The following is a 15,743-nucleotide window of genomic DNA, read 5'->3' on the forward strand; positions in this document are numbered from 1 at the left end:
AAACTCTGAATAAACTAGGTAGTGATGGGATGTATCTCAAAATAATAAGAGCTATTTATGACAAACCCACAGCCAATATCATACTGAATGGGCAAAAACCAGAAGCATTCCCTTTGAAAACCGGCACAAGACAGGAATGCCCTCTGTCACCACTCCTATTCAACATAGTGTTGGAAGTTCTGGCCAGGGCAATCAGGCAGGAGAAAGAAATAAAGGGTATTCAATTAGGAAAAGAGGAAGTCAAATTGTCCCTGTTTGCAGATGACATGATTGTATATTTAGAAAACCCCATCGGCTTAGCCCCAAATCTCCTTAAGCTGATAAGCAACTTCAGCAAGGTCTCAGGATACAAAATCAATGTGCAAAAATCACAAGCATTCCTATACACCAATAACAGACAAACAGAGAGCCAAATCATGAGTGAACTCCCATTCACAATTGCTTCAAAGAGAATAAAATACCTAGGAATCCAACTTACAAGAGATGTGAAGGACCTCTTCAAGGAGAACTACAAAGCACTGCTCAATGAAATAAAAGAGGATACAAACAAATGGAAGAACATACCATGCTCATGGATAGGAAGAATTAATATCATGAAAATGGCCGTATTTCCCAAGGTAATTTAGAGATTCAATGCCATCCCCATCAAGCTACCAATGACTTTCTTCACAGAACTGGAAAAAAACTACTTTAAAGTTCATATGGAACCAAAAAAGAGCCCGCATTGCCAAGACAATCCTAAGCAAAAAGCACAAAGCTGGAGGCATCACGCTACCTGACTTCAAACTATACTACAAGGGAAAACAGCAAGGTACTTGTACCAAAACGGAGATATAAACCAATGGAACAGAACAGAGCCCTCAGAAATAATACCACACATCTACAACTATCTGATCTTTGACAAACTTTACAAAAACAAGAAATGGGAAAAGGATTCCCTATTTAATAAATGTTGCTGGGAAAACTGGCTAGTCATATGTAGAAAGCTGAAACTGGATCCCTTCCTTACACCTCATAAAAAATTAATTCAAGATGGATTAAAGACTTAAATGCTAGACTAAAAACCATAAAAACCCTAGAAGAAAACTTAGGCAATACCATTCAGGACATAGGCATGGGCAAGGAATTCATGACTAAAATGCCAAAAGCAATGGCAACAAAAGCCAAAATTGACAAATGGGATCTAATTAAACTAAAGAGCTTCTGCACAACAGAAGAAACTACCATCAGAGTGAACAGGTGACCTACAGAATGGGAGAAAATTTTTGCAATCTACCTATCTGACAAAGGGCTAATATCCAGAATCTACAAAGAACTTAAACAAATTTACAAGAAAAAAATCAAACAACCCCATCAAAACCTGGGCAAAGGATATGAACAGACACTTCTCAAAAGAAGACATTTATGCAGCCAACAGACACATGAAAAAATGCTCATCATCACTGGTCATCAGAGAAATGCAAATCAAAACCACAATGAGATACCATCCCACACCAGTTAGAATGGCGATCATGAAAAAGTCAGGAAACAACAAGTGCTGGAGAGGATGTGGAGAAATAGGAACACTTTTACACTGTTGGTGGGACCGTAAAGTACTTCAACCACTATGGAAAACAGTGTGGTGATTCATCAACAATCTAGAACTAGAAATACCATTTGACCACCCACTGATCCCATTACTGGGTAGATACCCAAAGGATTATAAATCGTGCTACTATAAAGACACATGCACATGTATGTTTATTGCGGCACAATTCACAATAGCAAAGACTTGGAACCAACCCAAATGTCCATCAATGACAGACTGGATTAAGAAAATGTGGCACATATACACCATGGAATACTATGCAGCCATAAAAAAGGATGAGTTCATGTCCTTTGTAGGGATATGGATGAAGCTGGAAACCATCATTCTGAGCAAACTATTGCAAGGACAGAAAACCAAACACTGCATGTTCTCACTCATAGGTGGGAACTGAACAATGAGAACACTTGGACACAGGGTGGGGAACATAACACACCGGGGCCTGTTGTGGGGTGGGAGGACGGGGAGGGATAACATTAGGAGAAATACCTAATGTAAATGAAGAGTTAATGGGTGCAGCACACCAACATGGCACATGTATACATATCTAACAAACCTGCACGTTGTGCACATGTACCCTAGAACTTAAAGTATAATAAAATAAAAAATAAAAACAAAAAAGGAACTCATCCCCCCATCAAAAAAACCCAAAAAACCAAAGAAACAAAAAACCTAGTCCTTTTCTCGTTTTTTGGGACAGAGTCTTGTTCTGTCACCCAGGCTGGAATGCGGTGGCACAATCTTGGCTCACTGCAACCTCTGCCTCCCGGGTTCAAGCGATTCTCCTGCCTCAGCCTCCCAAGTAACTGGGATTACAGGTGTGAGCCACCATGATTGGCTAATTTTTGTATTTTTAGTAGAGATGGGGTTTCACTATGTTGGCCCAGCTGGTCTCCAACTCCTGACCTCCAGTGATCCACCCTTTTCGACCTCCCAAAGTGCTGGGATTACAGGTTTGAGCCACCATGCCTGGTCCACTTAGTCATTTTCTATGGCTCATTTCCTTGGTCAAGATAAAAGTTATTATTGTATCTTAAGTAATAAATGTAAAGTTTATATAAAATAATAAGCTACAGATATGTCTTTGCGTTAAGAAAGTTAAAAACTGTCAGGTGCAGTGGCTCACACCTGTAATCCCAACACTTTGGGAGATAGAAGCAGGCAGATTGCTTGAGGTCAGGAGTCTGAGACCAGCCTGGACAATATGGCGAAACTCCATCTCTACTAAAAATATAAAAATTTGCTGAACGTGGTGGTGCATGCCTGTATTCCCAGCTACTCAGGAAGCTGAGGCAGGAGAATCACTGTAACCCAGGAGGAAGAAGTTGAAGTGAGCTGAGATTATGCCACGGCACTCCATCCTGGGAGACAGAGCGAGACTCTGTCTCAAAAAAAAAAAAAAGAAAGTTAAAAATTGTTTGACTGGGCGCGGTGGCTCACACCTGTAATCCCAGCACTTTGGGAGGCTGAGGCAGGCGGATCATGAAGTCAGGAGATCAAGACCATACTGGCTAACATGGTGAAACCCCATCTCTACTAAAAATACAAAAAATTAGCTGGGCATGGTGGTGGGTGCCTGTAGTCCTAGCTACTTGGCAGGCTGAGGCAGGAGAACTGCTTGAACCCGGGAGGTGGAGGTTGCAGCAAGCCGAGATCATGCCACTGAACTCCAGCCTGGGCGACAGAGCAAGATTCCATCTCAAAAAAATAAATAAATAAAAATTGTTAATCCTCAAACTTATCCTTACCAGATTTTACTTTATGTATTTTGAGGCTCAGTTATTAGGAGAATAAATGTTTATAACTTTTATGTTTTCTTGATGAATTGAAACCTTTTTTTATTATGAAATGACACTCTTTATCTCTGGTAACACTGTTTGCTCTGAAGTCTAATGCGTCTGATATTAATATAGCCACTCCAGTTTTCTGTTGGTCAAGGTCAACATGGTATATTTGTTATCACCCCTTGAGTTTTCATACATTTATTTATATTTAAAATATATTTCTTGTAGACAGTATATAGTTATGTTACGCATTTTAACCAATTCAACAACTTCTGACTTTTAGTTGGGGTATTTAAACCATTTATGGGACAATTTATATTACAGTTAGGCAATTTATATATCATTAACATTGATATAATTAGGTTTAAATCTACCATCTTGCTATTTGTTTTTTATTTGTCTTATCTGGTTTTTGTTCTCTTTGTTCTCTTTTTCTGTCTTGTTTTAAACTGAGTATATTTTTATGACTTCATTTTATCTTCCTTGTTGGCTTATTTGCTATAAGTCTTTGTTGTATTACTTTAGTTGTTAACTACAGAGTTCATAATATACATATTTATCACCATCTATCTTGGAAAAATTTTGGTAATTATCTCTTTAAACTATTTTTCTGTCTGCAAGTTTCTCTCCTTATGCAGGGACTTGAATTGTATGTATATTTGTCTTCTTTTTTTTTGAGATGGAGTCTCACTCTATTGCCCAGGCTGGAGTGCAATGGTGTGATATTGGCTCACTACAACCTCCACCTCCCAGGTTCAAGCAATTCTCCTGCCTCAGTCTCCCAAGTAGCTGGGATGACAGACACGCACCACAACACCCAGCTAATTTTTGTATTTTTAGTAGAGATGGGGTTTCACCATGTTGGCAAGGCTGGTCTCAAACTCCTGACCTTGTGACCCGCCCACCTTGGCCTCCCAAAGTGTTGGGATTACAGGTGTGAGCCACCGTGCCCAGCCTATATTTGTCTCCTTATAAGCTGTCCCACAGCTAACTGATATTCTGTTCTTTTTTTTCCAGTAGTTTTTCTCTCTGTAGTTCCTTATGGATTTTTTTTTTACTATGTCTTCAAGTTCACCAACCTTTCTTCTGACACTAATCCCATCCAATGTATTCTTTTCATCTCAGGCATTGTGGTTTTAATGTCTGGAAGTTCTTTGTTTTTAATATCTCCAGTGTTGCCAGTTAACATGTTTAATATTTTATTTTTGCTTCTTGAACATATTAACTACTAATATGATAACTGTTTTAGTGTTGTTGTCTACTAATTCTATTATTTGTGTCATTTCTTGGTTATGTTTAAATTGAATGATTTTCTCTTTCCTCATTATGGATCATACTTTCTTGCTTCCTTGCATGCCTGGTAATTTTTGGGGGATGTCATACATTACGAATATTACCTTGTTTGGTTCTTGATACTTTTGTATTCCTGTAAATATTACTGAACTTGCTTTCGGGATGCAGTTAAGTTACTTTAAAACAGGTTGGCTAAAATGAAGTTTTAGGTCTTCCTTCTAGCTTTATTGGGAAGAAATGAAGCAGTGTTTATTCTAAGGTTAACTTTCCCCCCTACTGAGCCAAGACCATTCTTTGTACTCCTCCCCAACGCCCCATGAATTATGAGGTTTTCTACTTTGGCTGCTGGGAAAAGGTGTTTTCCTGGATCTCTGTGATCTATGGACACTGTTTCCTCTGATTCTTCTGGATAGTTCTTTTCTCTGGCCATGGGTAGCTTTCTCACATGCATGTACAAATCAGTCCTCAACTGAACGCTTTAGGGGACCCTCTGAAGATCTCTGGAACTTTCTCTCTCTCTGTGGGTTTGTGGTTTTCTCCCATCCCTGCACTGCAGCCTGAAAATTTTCTCCAGGCAGTAAGCTGGGGCAATTGTAGGATTTACCTCATGTGCTTCCCATCTCTCAGCGATTCCTTTATTGCCTGATGCCTTATTCTGATTTTCTTATTATATATTTTATTTTTACATGTTAAAACTTTGGATGATATAGTTATTATTATTGCTTTCAATAGCCAATTTTGTTTTATTTTTATCTATTAATTTAATCTCCCTAGAGCTGTTCATTCTTTTTTCCACTTTCATATTCTATCTGGGATCATTTTTCCTTCAATCCGAAAACATCCTCTGCTTTTTTCTTATATTTTATTTGCCTGATAAAGTTTTAAAACTTTGTTCTTGACTTTGAAAAATATTTTTCCTGAGTATAAAGTACAAGTTTGGCAGTTTTTTCTTTCAGCACTTTAAAGTTATCATTACATACAGTCTTGCACTTTGATGTTTTAATTATGATGTCAGTGGCATTTCTTGTGATTGTCTTTTTTCTCTAGCAGCTTTAAAGGTTTTTTTTAAAATATTTGGTTTAATAAGTTTGACTTTTATGTATTTACGTGTCATTTCCATTGTATTTATCCTATTTGGGACTTGCTAAGCTTCTTGAAGATTTTGTTAATACTTTTCATCAATTTGGAAAATTATCATACCTTTTCCCCAAATGATTACTTCTTTCTTATTCTTTCTTTCTTCTCTTCCTGGAACTTCATATATTTCACATTTCTTACTGTGTGAGGTTCTTTTTACCTTTTTCCTTTTTGAGGTTCAATTTGGATAATTTCATTAAGTTCATTTGTCTTGACATATGTTGTTTTCTGTTTACTGTTAAAATCCTCAAGTAAGTTCTTTCCTTTTTAGTCAATTTATGAATTAATTAAATTTTATTTAAGTTTGCCTTTATTAAGCTTTTAAGTTTGCTTTCCTAGAATTCTGGGTTGCTTCTTTTGAAAAAAATCCTCATCAAGATACATACAATAAGCTGTACCCATTGAGAGTGCACACTTTGACAAATTTTGACAGCTGTAGGCTCCTGTGAAATCACTACCACATTCAAGATACAGAATATTTCCATTACCCCAAAATATTTCCCATGCCCCCTTGGCAGTTCATTTCTCCTTCTGATCCTGGCCCCAGCCAATCACTGATTTGCTGGACTCACTATAAATTAGTTTGCATTTTCTAGAATTTATATAAATGAAACCACACAGTGTGTATTCTTTCTGTCTTGTTTCTATCAGCCAGCATGATGATTCTGAGGTTCATCCATGTTATTACCTATGTCAGTAGTTCATTTCTTTTTATTACTAAGTAGTGTTACTTTGTATGGATATACTATTACTTGTTTATCCATTTTCCATTTGATAGACACATTGGCTGTTTTACATTTTTGGCTGCTGTGAATAAGGCTGCTATGAATATTTGCATTTAACACTTTGTGTGAACACATTTTTTATTTCTATAGGTTGAATGCTTAGAACTAGAATGGCTGGTCATATGGTAGGTGTATGTTTAACTTTATAAGAAACTGCCAGTTTTTTTAACTACTTTACATTCACACCTTGAGTATAAGCTCCAATTGTTCCACATCTTCACTAACATTTGGTATTATCAGTCTTTTTTTTGTTTTTTTTTTTGAGACGGAGTCTTGCTCTGTCGCCCAGGCTGGAGTGCAGTGGCGCGATCTTATCAGTCTTTTTAATTGTAGCCATCCTAATGTAGTGCTGGCTCATTGTGGTTTTAATATGTGTTTTCCTAATGACTAACCATGTTGAAAACCTTTCCATCTCCTTACTGGCCATTTACATATCTGCTTTTGTAAAATGTATGTTCAAATATTTTGTCCAATAAAGAAATTGAATTATTTTCTTATTATTGAGCTTTGGGAGATTTTAAAAATACATTTTGTATATCAGTTGTCAGGTATTTGTAGTGTGAATATTTTCTACGATTCTGTGACTTTTCTTTTCATTTTTTAATGATGCCTTTAAAGAGCAAAAGTTTTGAATTTTGATAAATTCTGACTTTATCATTCATGCTTTGTGTCTTAAATATTTGCTTAACCTCAAGATCACAAAATTTTTCTCGTTTTATTCTAGAACTTTTGTATCTTTTAGATTTAGGTCTATGACCTATCTTAAGTTAATTTTTGTATATTGTGTGAAGTGAATTGGCTGACCAACTTACCATACATTGCCTAAGGTCACTTATTTTACAATTTTTCAAAATATATTTATTTATCAGTAGTCTCCATTTTAAGTCAAGAGGCATTCTTTTGTTTATAGAATATACATTTGGTTTTGCCCATGTAAAGTGGTATAATCTTATGGTAAAATGGGGCAAGTATCTGCAGGCTTAGAATTTTGGGGATCCAAAGAGCCTTTTTTCCTATTTTTAATTTTATCATTATTTCTTTAAGTTTACTGGGATATACTTGTTAACATTTATAGTCATTATTACTACTTTAACAACAAGCAGGCTCAGAAATATTAAGATTTTATTCAGTTATAAACACAAACCTATTTATGTTAATACTAGACTTGAGCTCAGATTTCCAAATGCCGAATTCCTCACTTTAGTTTAAGTGAAATGGAAAAAAAGTGCAAAGTGTTTATAAAAGGTGTAGGTCAGATGAGTACAGTTTAAATATTAACTTTCTCTTCTATTCATAAATAGATAATGTTATATGCATGGGTATCATTATCATATTTATTATTCATTGAGACAACATCTATTAAACATGAGAAAGCCCGACTGTGTGACTTTTATTCTGCAAAGAGTCCGGGTAGAATAACGATAGTGTGTTAACTCCTACTTGAAATGGTCTATTTTCAAATAGTCTGACTTGATGAGTTTTCTATGTTTTTTCTTTGGGAGATCATTCCACAGCTTAATTTCAAGGTAATCTCGTTTATCACCTTAGCTAATTTACTTTTTTTCATTTGTGTTGTAAGAAAATGAATGCATCTTTGCAGTTTCATCTGTCAAAAGCTTCTAAATGGCTGTCACTCAATCACACTAATCATTCCGTAGCCAGTCTTTCTGTGGTTATCCTTTTAGTTATTTGGTAGCTTTCCCCTATCTCTCCGAGAAATTTCTCTGATTAGTTGTTATCTGACATACGGATTACTAATATAATGAAATTCAAACTTCTTTATAATATAATACAGAAGAATATAGTGGTGATTAGGTCATTTTCTTATTCAAGGCCTTCAGGAACTATCCACACCTTCCAAATAAAATTCAAGCTTCTTTGTTTAGCATTCAGGCTAATCATCCCAGTTAGAAGTTGATACAGTTTGAATATTTGTCCCTGCCAAATCTCATGTCGAATTGTAATCCCCATGTTGCATGTAGGTGGGGCCTGGCAGGGAGCATTTGGATCATGGGGGTGGATCCCTCATAACTTGGTGCTATCCTCATGATAGTGAATGAGTTCTTGTGAGATCTGGCTGTTTAAGTGTGTGGCACCTTCCCCCACCCACTCTCTCTCTTGCTCCTGCTTTCACCATGTGATGAGCCTACTCTTGCTTTGCCTTCCACTATGAGTAAAAGCTCCCTGAGGCATCCCCAGAAGCTGGACAGATGCCAGCACCATGCTTGTACAGCTGCAGAACCATGAGCCAATTAAACCTCTTTTTAAAATAAATTACCCAGTCTCAGGTATTTCTTTATAGCAATGCAAGAATGGCCTAATAGAGATATAAATTTCCTCCCCTTAAATTCCCATTACACTGTCTCCATGTCTCAAACATGACATTAAACATACGCTATGGTTTGGATATTTGTCCCCTCCAAACCTCATGTTGAAATTTGATCCCCAATGTTGGAGATGAGGCTTAATGGCAGGTGTTTTGGTCATGGGAGCAAAACCCATGAATAGATATACGACCTCCCTAGGTAGGGAGTGCTCACTCTATTAATTCCTCAGAGCTGGTTGTTATAAAGAGGCTGGCATCTCCCTTACCTGTCTTTTGTTTCCTCTGTCACCAAGTGATCTCTACACAGTTGGCTCCCCTTTGCCTTGGCCTTTTGCCATGAGTGGAAGCAGCCTGAGGCCCTCACCAGATGCAGATACCCAATCTTGAACCTTCCAGCCATTCTTAATTGTGAACCAAATAAATATGTTGTCCTTATAAATTACTCAGTCTCTCAGGTAGTCCTTTGCAACACAAAACAGACTAAGGTAACAAATCTTTACAATACAGTTGCAGTGCACAAACACATAATATATGTGGATTCAAGTCTAAGCAAAACTTAAAGAGAATACTTTAAATTGAAATAGTTCAGTTTTAACTACCAGTCCTGTATCATTCAGGTTCAATCAGAGAAGCAGGACCTGTAAGAGTGATAGAAAATATAAAATTTATTATGAGCACTAGCCCTTACACAGTTGTAGGAGCTGATTAAGTCATCTCTGCCTGGTGTTGGCCTCTGTGTCTGGTGTAGTGCCTAAAGCCAGCAACGCTAATAGGAAGAAAAGATGGTCATGAAATGGGGAAGAATAAGGAAAGATTGCAACTGGTGAGAATAATCTGGAACCCACAAGTGAAACCGCCTTTGCAAAAATTATGACAGTGAGAAAAATCTGACATAGTAAAATTATGGCAGTAAAAGAAATCTGTCCTAATTAACTCCATCTTGCTTCTAACCTCCAAGCTGCCCTTGTTCGTTCCCGGGCATAGGCTGAACTAACTAACGTGGGAGGAATTTATAGTTTAACTTTGCAACAAAGATGGTAACAGTCCCTCCCTGAAACAAACTTCCTCCTTTCATGGGGACCAGATTGGCCTTTGTAAAACCAACAAATCAGCCACAAGCTCAGAAACCACCGCCTAGGAGTCATGCAGCCAGAGGCCACAAGATTGCTAACCTCCCCAATTGCCCCTATAGATAACATTACTATTGTAAAACCTAAGATTGATGTTTGAGTCAATTTTTCTGACCCAGCATTCTGATGGATTAGCTGGCACATCCTAGACTGAAAAACCGGCTCATCTGGTCTTGTGGCCTCCACCAGGAACTGACTCAGCACAAAAGGACAGCTTCAACTTCCTATGTTTTCATCCCTGACCCAAACTATCAGCATTCCCCATTCCCTAGCTCCTTTCCCACCAAAGTAAAAAACCCTAGCCTCTGAATTTTCAAGGAGGCTGATCTGAGTAATAAGAAGACTCTAGTCTTCCATTTAGCCAGCTCTACCTGTATTAAACTCTTTCTCTATTGCAACTCCCCCATCTTGATAAATTGGTTTCATTCCAGTAGGCAAGAAGAACCCATTGGGCGGTTACACACAGGCAAACCAGATCCTGTGAGGACAAATTGCAGCCTACATCTGTATTTCCTTGCATCCAACCTCAGTGATGTGAGGGACTTACAGGATTAGGCAGTGCCTTTGGCAACACTGCTGCACATGCACCTGGTCTAAGATTGAGAGAAGCAGAATGAGGAGATCTGGCAGGAGTTGCAGAGCTGCAGGCCAGGCTGCTGGCCCATGCCTACATGGTGAGTCAGCAGATCAGTGCCTAGCCCCATGATGACCTTTAGGGCTTCAGATCAAATGGCTGCTGCTTTACTTCTGCCTTCCAAATCTCATGCACATTCTCTTTTGACTAACCCTAACCTAGAATCATACAGGAAAGGGAATTCTGGAAAATGTAGTTCTATCTTAGCTAAGTCAACACTCTATGAAGCTACTGCAAGTCTGTTTCTGCATAAATCCTTGAGTAAGCAAGGGACAGAAGATATACATCTGATATATTTTCAATCTGTTTCAGTTCATGAGTGCGTATCATAGTGTTAGTATGGCACAATGTTGAGTACATACAATTAATTCTATTTGGTTGAATTTTTAGAATAAGACTGCTTTCCTAAACTCTAGCCAACTGTTTCATTACACCTCTCCTGAAGAAAGTGATCTGCACCAGTGTGAGGGGAGAAAGACTGTTTGCATTGGGTCTATAAACTGAGAGATGGCATATGTGGGTCTCTGATATGGTCCCCTCCTAAGAAGGGATTTCTAGAGTAGTTTTCCCACATCCAATTTTCAATTTACACTTTGACTTTGAAACCGAATCCTGATTTTAGAACCTCCTGCAATAAATATTTGTTAAAATGGTGAAGAATGAATTGTGAACTTCTTATCTGTAGGGATTTTCTGGTAAGTGTCTCTATTCCTTTTAGCAACTAGCAAAGTGCTTGACACAAATTAAGCACTCCATATAGATGTGGGTTAAATTATTTATTGCAAATTTCTATTCTGGTGTTGTAAAATGAGTATTATGCTTTCTTTTTCAGTAGTTTTCCAAGTTGCCTTTAACATAAGCCACTTAATATTGTGTGTGCCTTGGGGCTTGGGTAAAAATGACTGCCCATTCAGTGTGGGTTTTGCAAGGCAAGTTGGAGCTTGCAGAAAAGTAAATGTACATTGAAATACTTGGGAAAATTTTGGCCCTGTTTGTTTCCTTCAGTGTTTGCATAAATTCCTACACTCTACCTGTACCTCTCTCTCTTCCTCTCTTTGATAAATTATCTTAAATATTATAAAGTAATTCATGCTCTTGTTAAACAGTAAATAAAGGAGAAAAGTGAATATAAAAGTTCTTGAAATGCCTCCTCTGCCATACACAATTTTGTGTGATTCAAAATTCCACTGTTGATATTTTTTGAATGTATCTTTCCTCAAATATTCCATATATTTACAAAAATATATACGAATATGTATGCATACTTATATGCTTATATTTGAAGGAAACAGGATTACATTATATAAAAATACTATGCTGCTACTGGTTTTTACTTATGATATTTTGAAACTTTTCCAACATCAGCACATAAACGTGCAGTTTTCTTTTAAGTAAACTCTTGAAATGTATTCTAATGTATGTAGTCACAATTTAACCAGTTCCCTATGATGGTCATCTTAGGCTGATTCTAAGATTTAATATTATAAACAATGTTGCATATACATATATCTTTGTATGTATCATGCCAATATAGCCAAGGAGTAAATTTGTAGCGGTGGAAGTACATGGTTTGCCTGAGTTTTGTTAGCAACTGAAAACTATGTATTTTCAGGATATATAATATTTATAGCTCATTAAAAGTTTCTAGTCAACACAGGGTTACACATATCTACACCACCTCGTTTGTCAGGAGACCTTTGACAAAAGGAAAATAAGACCTTGGAAGAAAAGTCTTTGTCCTTATTCCTTTTAGAGCTTCCTTTAGCCATCTGCAATTCACTGATAATTAGCATCCACCACCATCTCCTGGAACTGAAGACAGCTTTTCTAGAGATTAAAAGTATCACTATATTTAATTCAAAATCTAATGCAATGTAAAACAATTATTTTTATAATTCCATTATCTTAATATGGAACAATAATGCTGATATTGCCACTAAAAATTAGCTGGCATTATCTATTAAAATTGATCACATGCATTTCTCATGACCCATGAACCTATCCCTATATACACATCAGAAATGAGTACATGTATCTGTCAAAAGTGTTCTATGAGAATGTTTGCAGCAGCATTATTCCCAGTAGCCTCAAAGGGAAACAACACAAATGCCCTTCAACAGTGGAATGCATAAATTGTGCCATACTCATAAAAAGGAATAATACACAACAGTGTAAATTAAGAAATTATTACCATAGAAACTACGGATGAACCTCATGAACATAATGTGAATTTGAATAGAGCCAGACACAAAGGAGTACATAATATATGATTCCAAAGAATCAACAGGAAAAATGAATCTGCAGTATGTGTTGGCTAATGACTGGAGGGGTAATGAGGTGCTGATCTGTGTAATGTGCTAGCATTCTATTTTTTGACTTGGATGGGTTTTGCATAGGTATCTTCAGCTTGTGATAATTATCAGCAGAGGGGAGAGTATGCACACAATTCTTCAGGATGAGATTGGTGACATGTAGAGAAAAGGGGGAAATGACTGTCGTTTAAAAAAAGTCAATTCCCTCCTTCCCACTTCCCCAGCTCTCCATTTCCTAGGAAGAGAGCCCAGGGAAAAGTAAACAAAGAAATAAATTCGACCTCAAACTCTCAAACAGATCTGGAGACTCAAATATCCATCGCTCTGGGCAAAAGGCATTCCTAAATTTGTCCAAGGTACAAAAACTACCACTCTAACCACGTTTCTTCGCTGCCCGGGGTCCGATAAGTAAAAACCAATTATTTATTTATCTTTAAGTTACTTCCAACCTCGCTGCCTCGAGCTTCCGAATCACCTAGGCAACCTGGAAGCTACCCATCTAAGGGGGTGGGGTCGAATCCCAGCCTTGACGCCTTAGCAACCGAGCCAGTCTTTCTCGCGTCCCAGCAACGCGCCCCGCCCTTTCCTGTCGGGCCTATTCTCCCTGGTGCCCCTCCCTTCCTCGAGGCTGCAGCTCACCCCTCACTGGGTCTCTCCCTGGTCCGGCAGGCACGGGTCTGCACACTCTCACTCAGTGCCAGACAGCAGTTCCTGCGGCTCCTGCGGTGGGAGCCGCCGGAGAGCCAGGGCAGTGGGGAGGGACGGCGAGAAAGAATGTTTAAGTTTATTTAAGAAAGAGGAAAAAAGAGTCAACAGATTCAGGATTTTCGTCATTCTGATTTTTAAGGCACATCCAAAGCTCCGTGGAGAAGGGGCTGGAGGGTGGGAGAATCATTTTTGTATACACTCCATATAAGAGAGAAGAGACCCATCGAAGATTCAGTACGGAGTCACCTGGAAATTGGAGATGTTGGATACGATCGCCCATGCCCTGCAGGACCTGGGCAGGCAGGTGCTGCCCACTCTGCCCTCGCTGAGCCAGGAGGGTAAGCGTGTTGGGTAGTGGGGGGTGGCCCTGGAGACTGAACCTTCACCTGCTTGCAGGGGAAGCGGGGAGACCCACTTCCCTATTCCCTGGCTCAGGCCTGGCCTGCAAGTGGCTAAGTTGCCTTGACAACCAGCTGGTAATCACATCAGACCCACGCTGGACGCCCGGAGACCCTTTTCTGGTTTTGATTAAACCAGGTGATGCATAGACAGCGCAAAGTAAGTGATCAATAAAGGGACTAGCACAAAGTAAGTGCTCAATAAAGGTTAGGTAAAAACAAGCATTCCCACCCCACCCACTGGGATGGATCACAACCCTTTTGCCTACCTAGAGAAAAGAGGTGCAGAGACCCTAAATGGCTCCTTTTTAGAGTTCCTGCAAAGATGGTTGCTTTTGTTGTCTTTGACATCATGTGGTTGTATTAAGAAAGTGAGATGATCATAAAAAGATACAGGGTAAGTACTTTGGAAGGGGACCTGGCACCTTCTCAGAGAAAACTCATTAGGCTTGGTTAGTAGCAAGACAAGATCTGTTTTTAGCATCGTTTGTAGAAGAGTCACTCCAAAGTGAGGCTGAGATCTGTCTGCAAACCATAGGAGCACTTCGGAAGAAAGGTGCTGCAGAAATGCAAACTCTTATTATTATCAAACCACTATAACATAGAGATGTTGCTTAGGCTTTAACCAAATGACCGCAGGAAACAAATACGAACAGATACTTCTTTCTCTTCCCCTGCATCACTCCTCTTTTCCTCTGAAAATCATCATGAAAGAAGCATTGAAGATAATGGTTTAATGAATTTAAAAACATTTGCTGTATTTGTAAATTTATACATAGTCATTCAAGTAATTTTGAAACCTTGCTATATGCTGAGCACTAGTTAACTTATGGTGAACAAAAATCTTGGAATTTACTTTTTAGTGGGGAAGATACACATTAATCAAATAATCACACAAATCAATGTAAATTTACCATTTGGGTAAATGCTACCAGGGAGGAGGTAAATGGTACAGTAAGAATTTTTTTAAAAGATGATTTTTTAGAGCAGTTGCAGGTTCACAGTAAATTAAGAAGGAGGGACAATGTATTAGTTTATTCTTACACTGCTATGAAGATACTATCCCAGACTGGGTCATTATAAAGGAAAGAGGTTTAATTGACTCACAGCTCTGCATGGCTGGGAGCCCTCAGGAAACTTAAAATCATGGCAGAAGGGGAAGCAGCCATGTCTTACATGACAGCAGGAGAGAGAGAGAGAGAGAGAAGCCCAGGGGACTAGGGGAAACCGCCATTTATAATACTCTCAGATCTTGTGAGAAATCCCTCACCATCATGAAAACAGCATGAGGAAAACTGCTCTCAGGATCCAATCACCTCCCACCAGGCCTCTCCCTCAACACCTAGGGATTACAATTCAACATGAGATTTGGGTGGGGACACAAAGCCTAACCATATCAGACAGAGATGTCCCACATACTCTCTAACCTCACACTTGGATAGACTCTCCTATTGTCAACATCCCCCACCAGAGTGGTACTTGAGTTACAATTGAACTTTCATTGACACATCAAAATCACCCAAGGTTCATAGTTTACATTAGAGTTCTTTCTTGGTGGTGTACATTCTATGAGTTTGGACAAATGTAAAATGATATGTATTTATCATTGCAGTCATATAGTAGTTTGGACAAATGTAAAATGACATGTATT

The 15,743-nt window shown here is 38.4% G+C and overlaps 1 protein-coding gene across 3 annotated transcripts in view; it reads left to right on the forward strand.

Annotated features, from left to right (window-relative positions):
* CCDC81 (coiled-coil domain containing 81) overlaps positions 1 to 15,743 on the forward strand; it is an 84,997-nt gene that overhangs the window by 21,138 nt on the left and 48,116 nt on the right. For 2 of the 3 annotated variants that reach the window (XM_008020436.3, XM_008020437.3), the window contains exon 1: positions 13,632 to 14,032. The exons of the other annotated variant lie outside the window; for it this stretch is intronic. In XM_008020436.3, coding sequence (XP_008018627.2) covers positions 13,954 to 14,032 — 79 coding nt within the window. In that variant the 5' untranslated portion in view covers positions 13,632 to 13,953. Of the gene's footprint in view, positions 1 to 13,631; positions 14,033 to 15,743 lie in introns of those variants that run through there. 3 annotated transcript variants of the gene reach the window in all.

Source organism: Chlorocebus sabaeus, chromosome 1, assembly GCF_047675955.1.
Source record: "Chlorocebus sabaeus isolate Y175 chromosome 1, mChlSab1.0.hap1, whole genome shotgun sequence".
Lineage (NCBI taxonomy): Eukaryota > Metazoa > Chordata > Mammalia > Primates > Cercopithecidae > Chlorocebus > Chlorocebus sabaeus.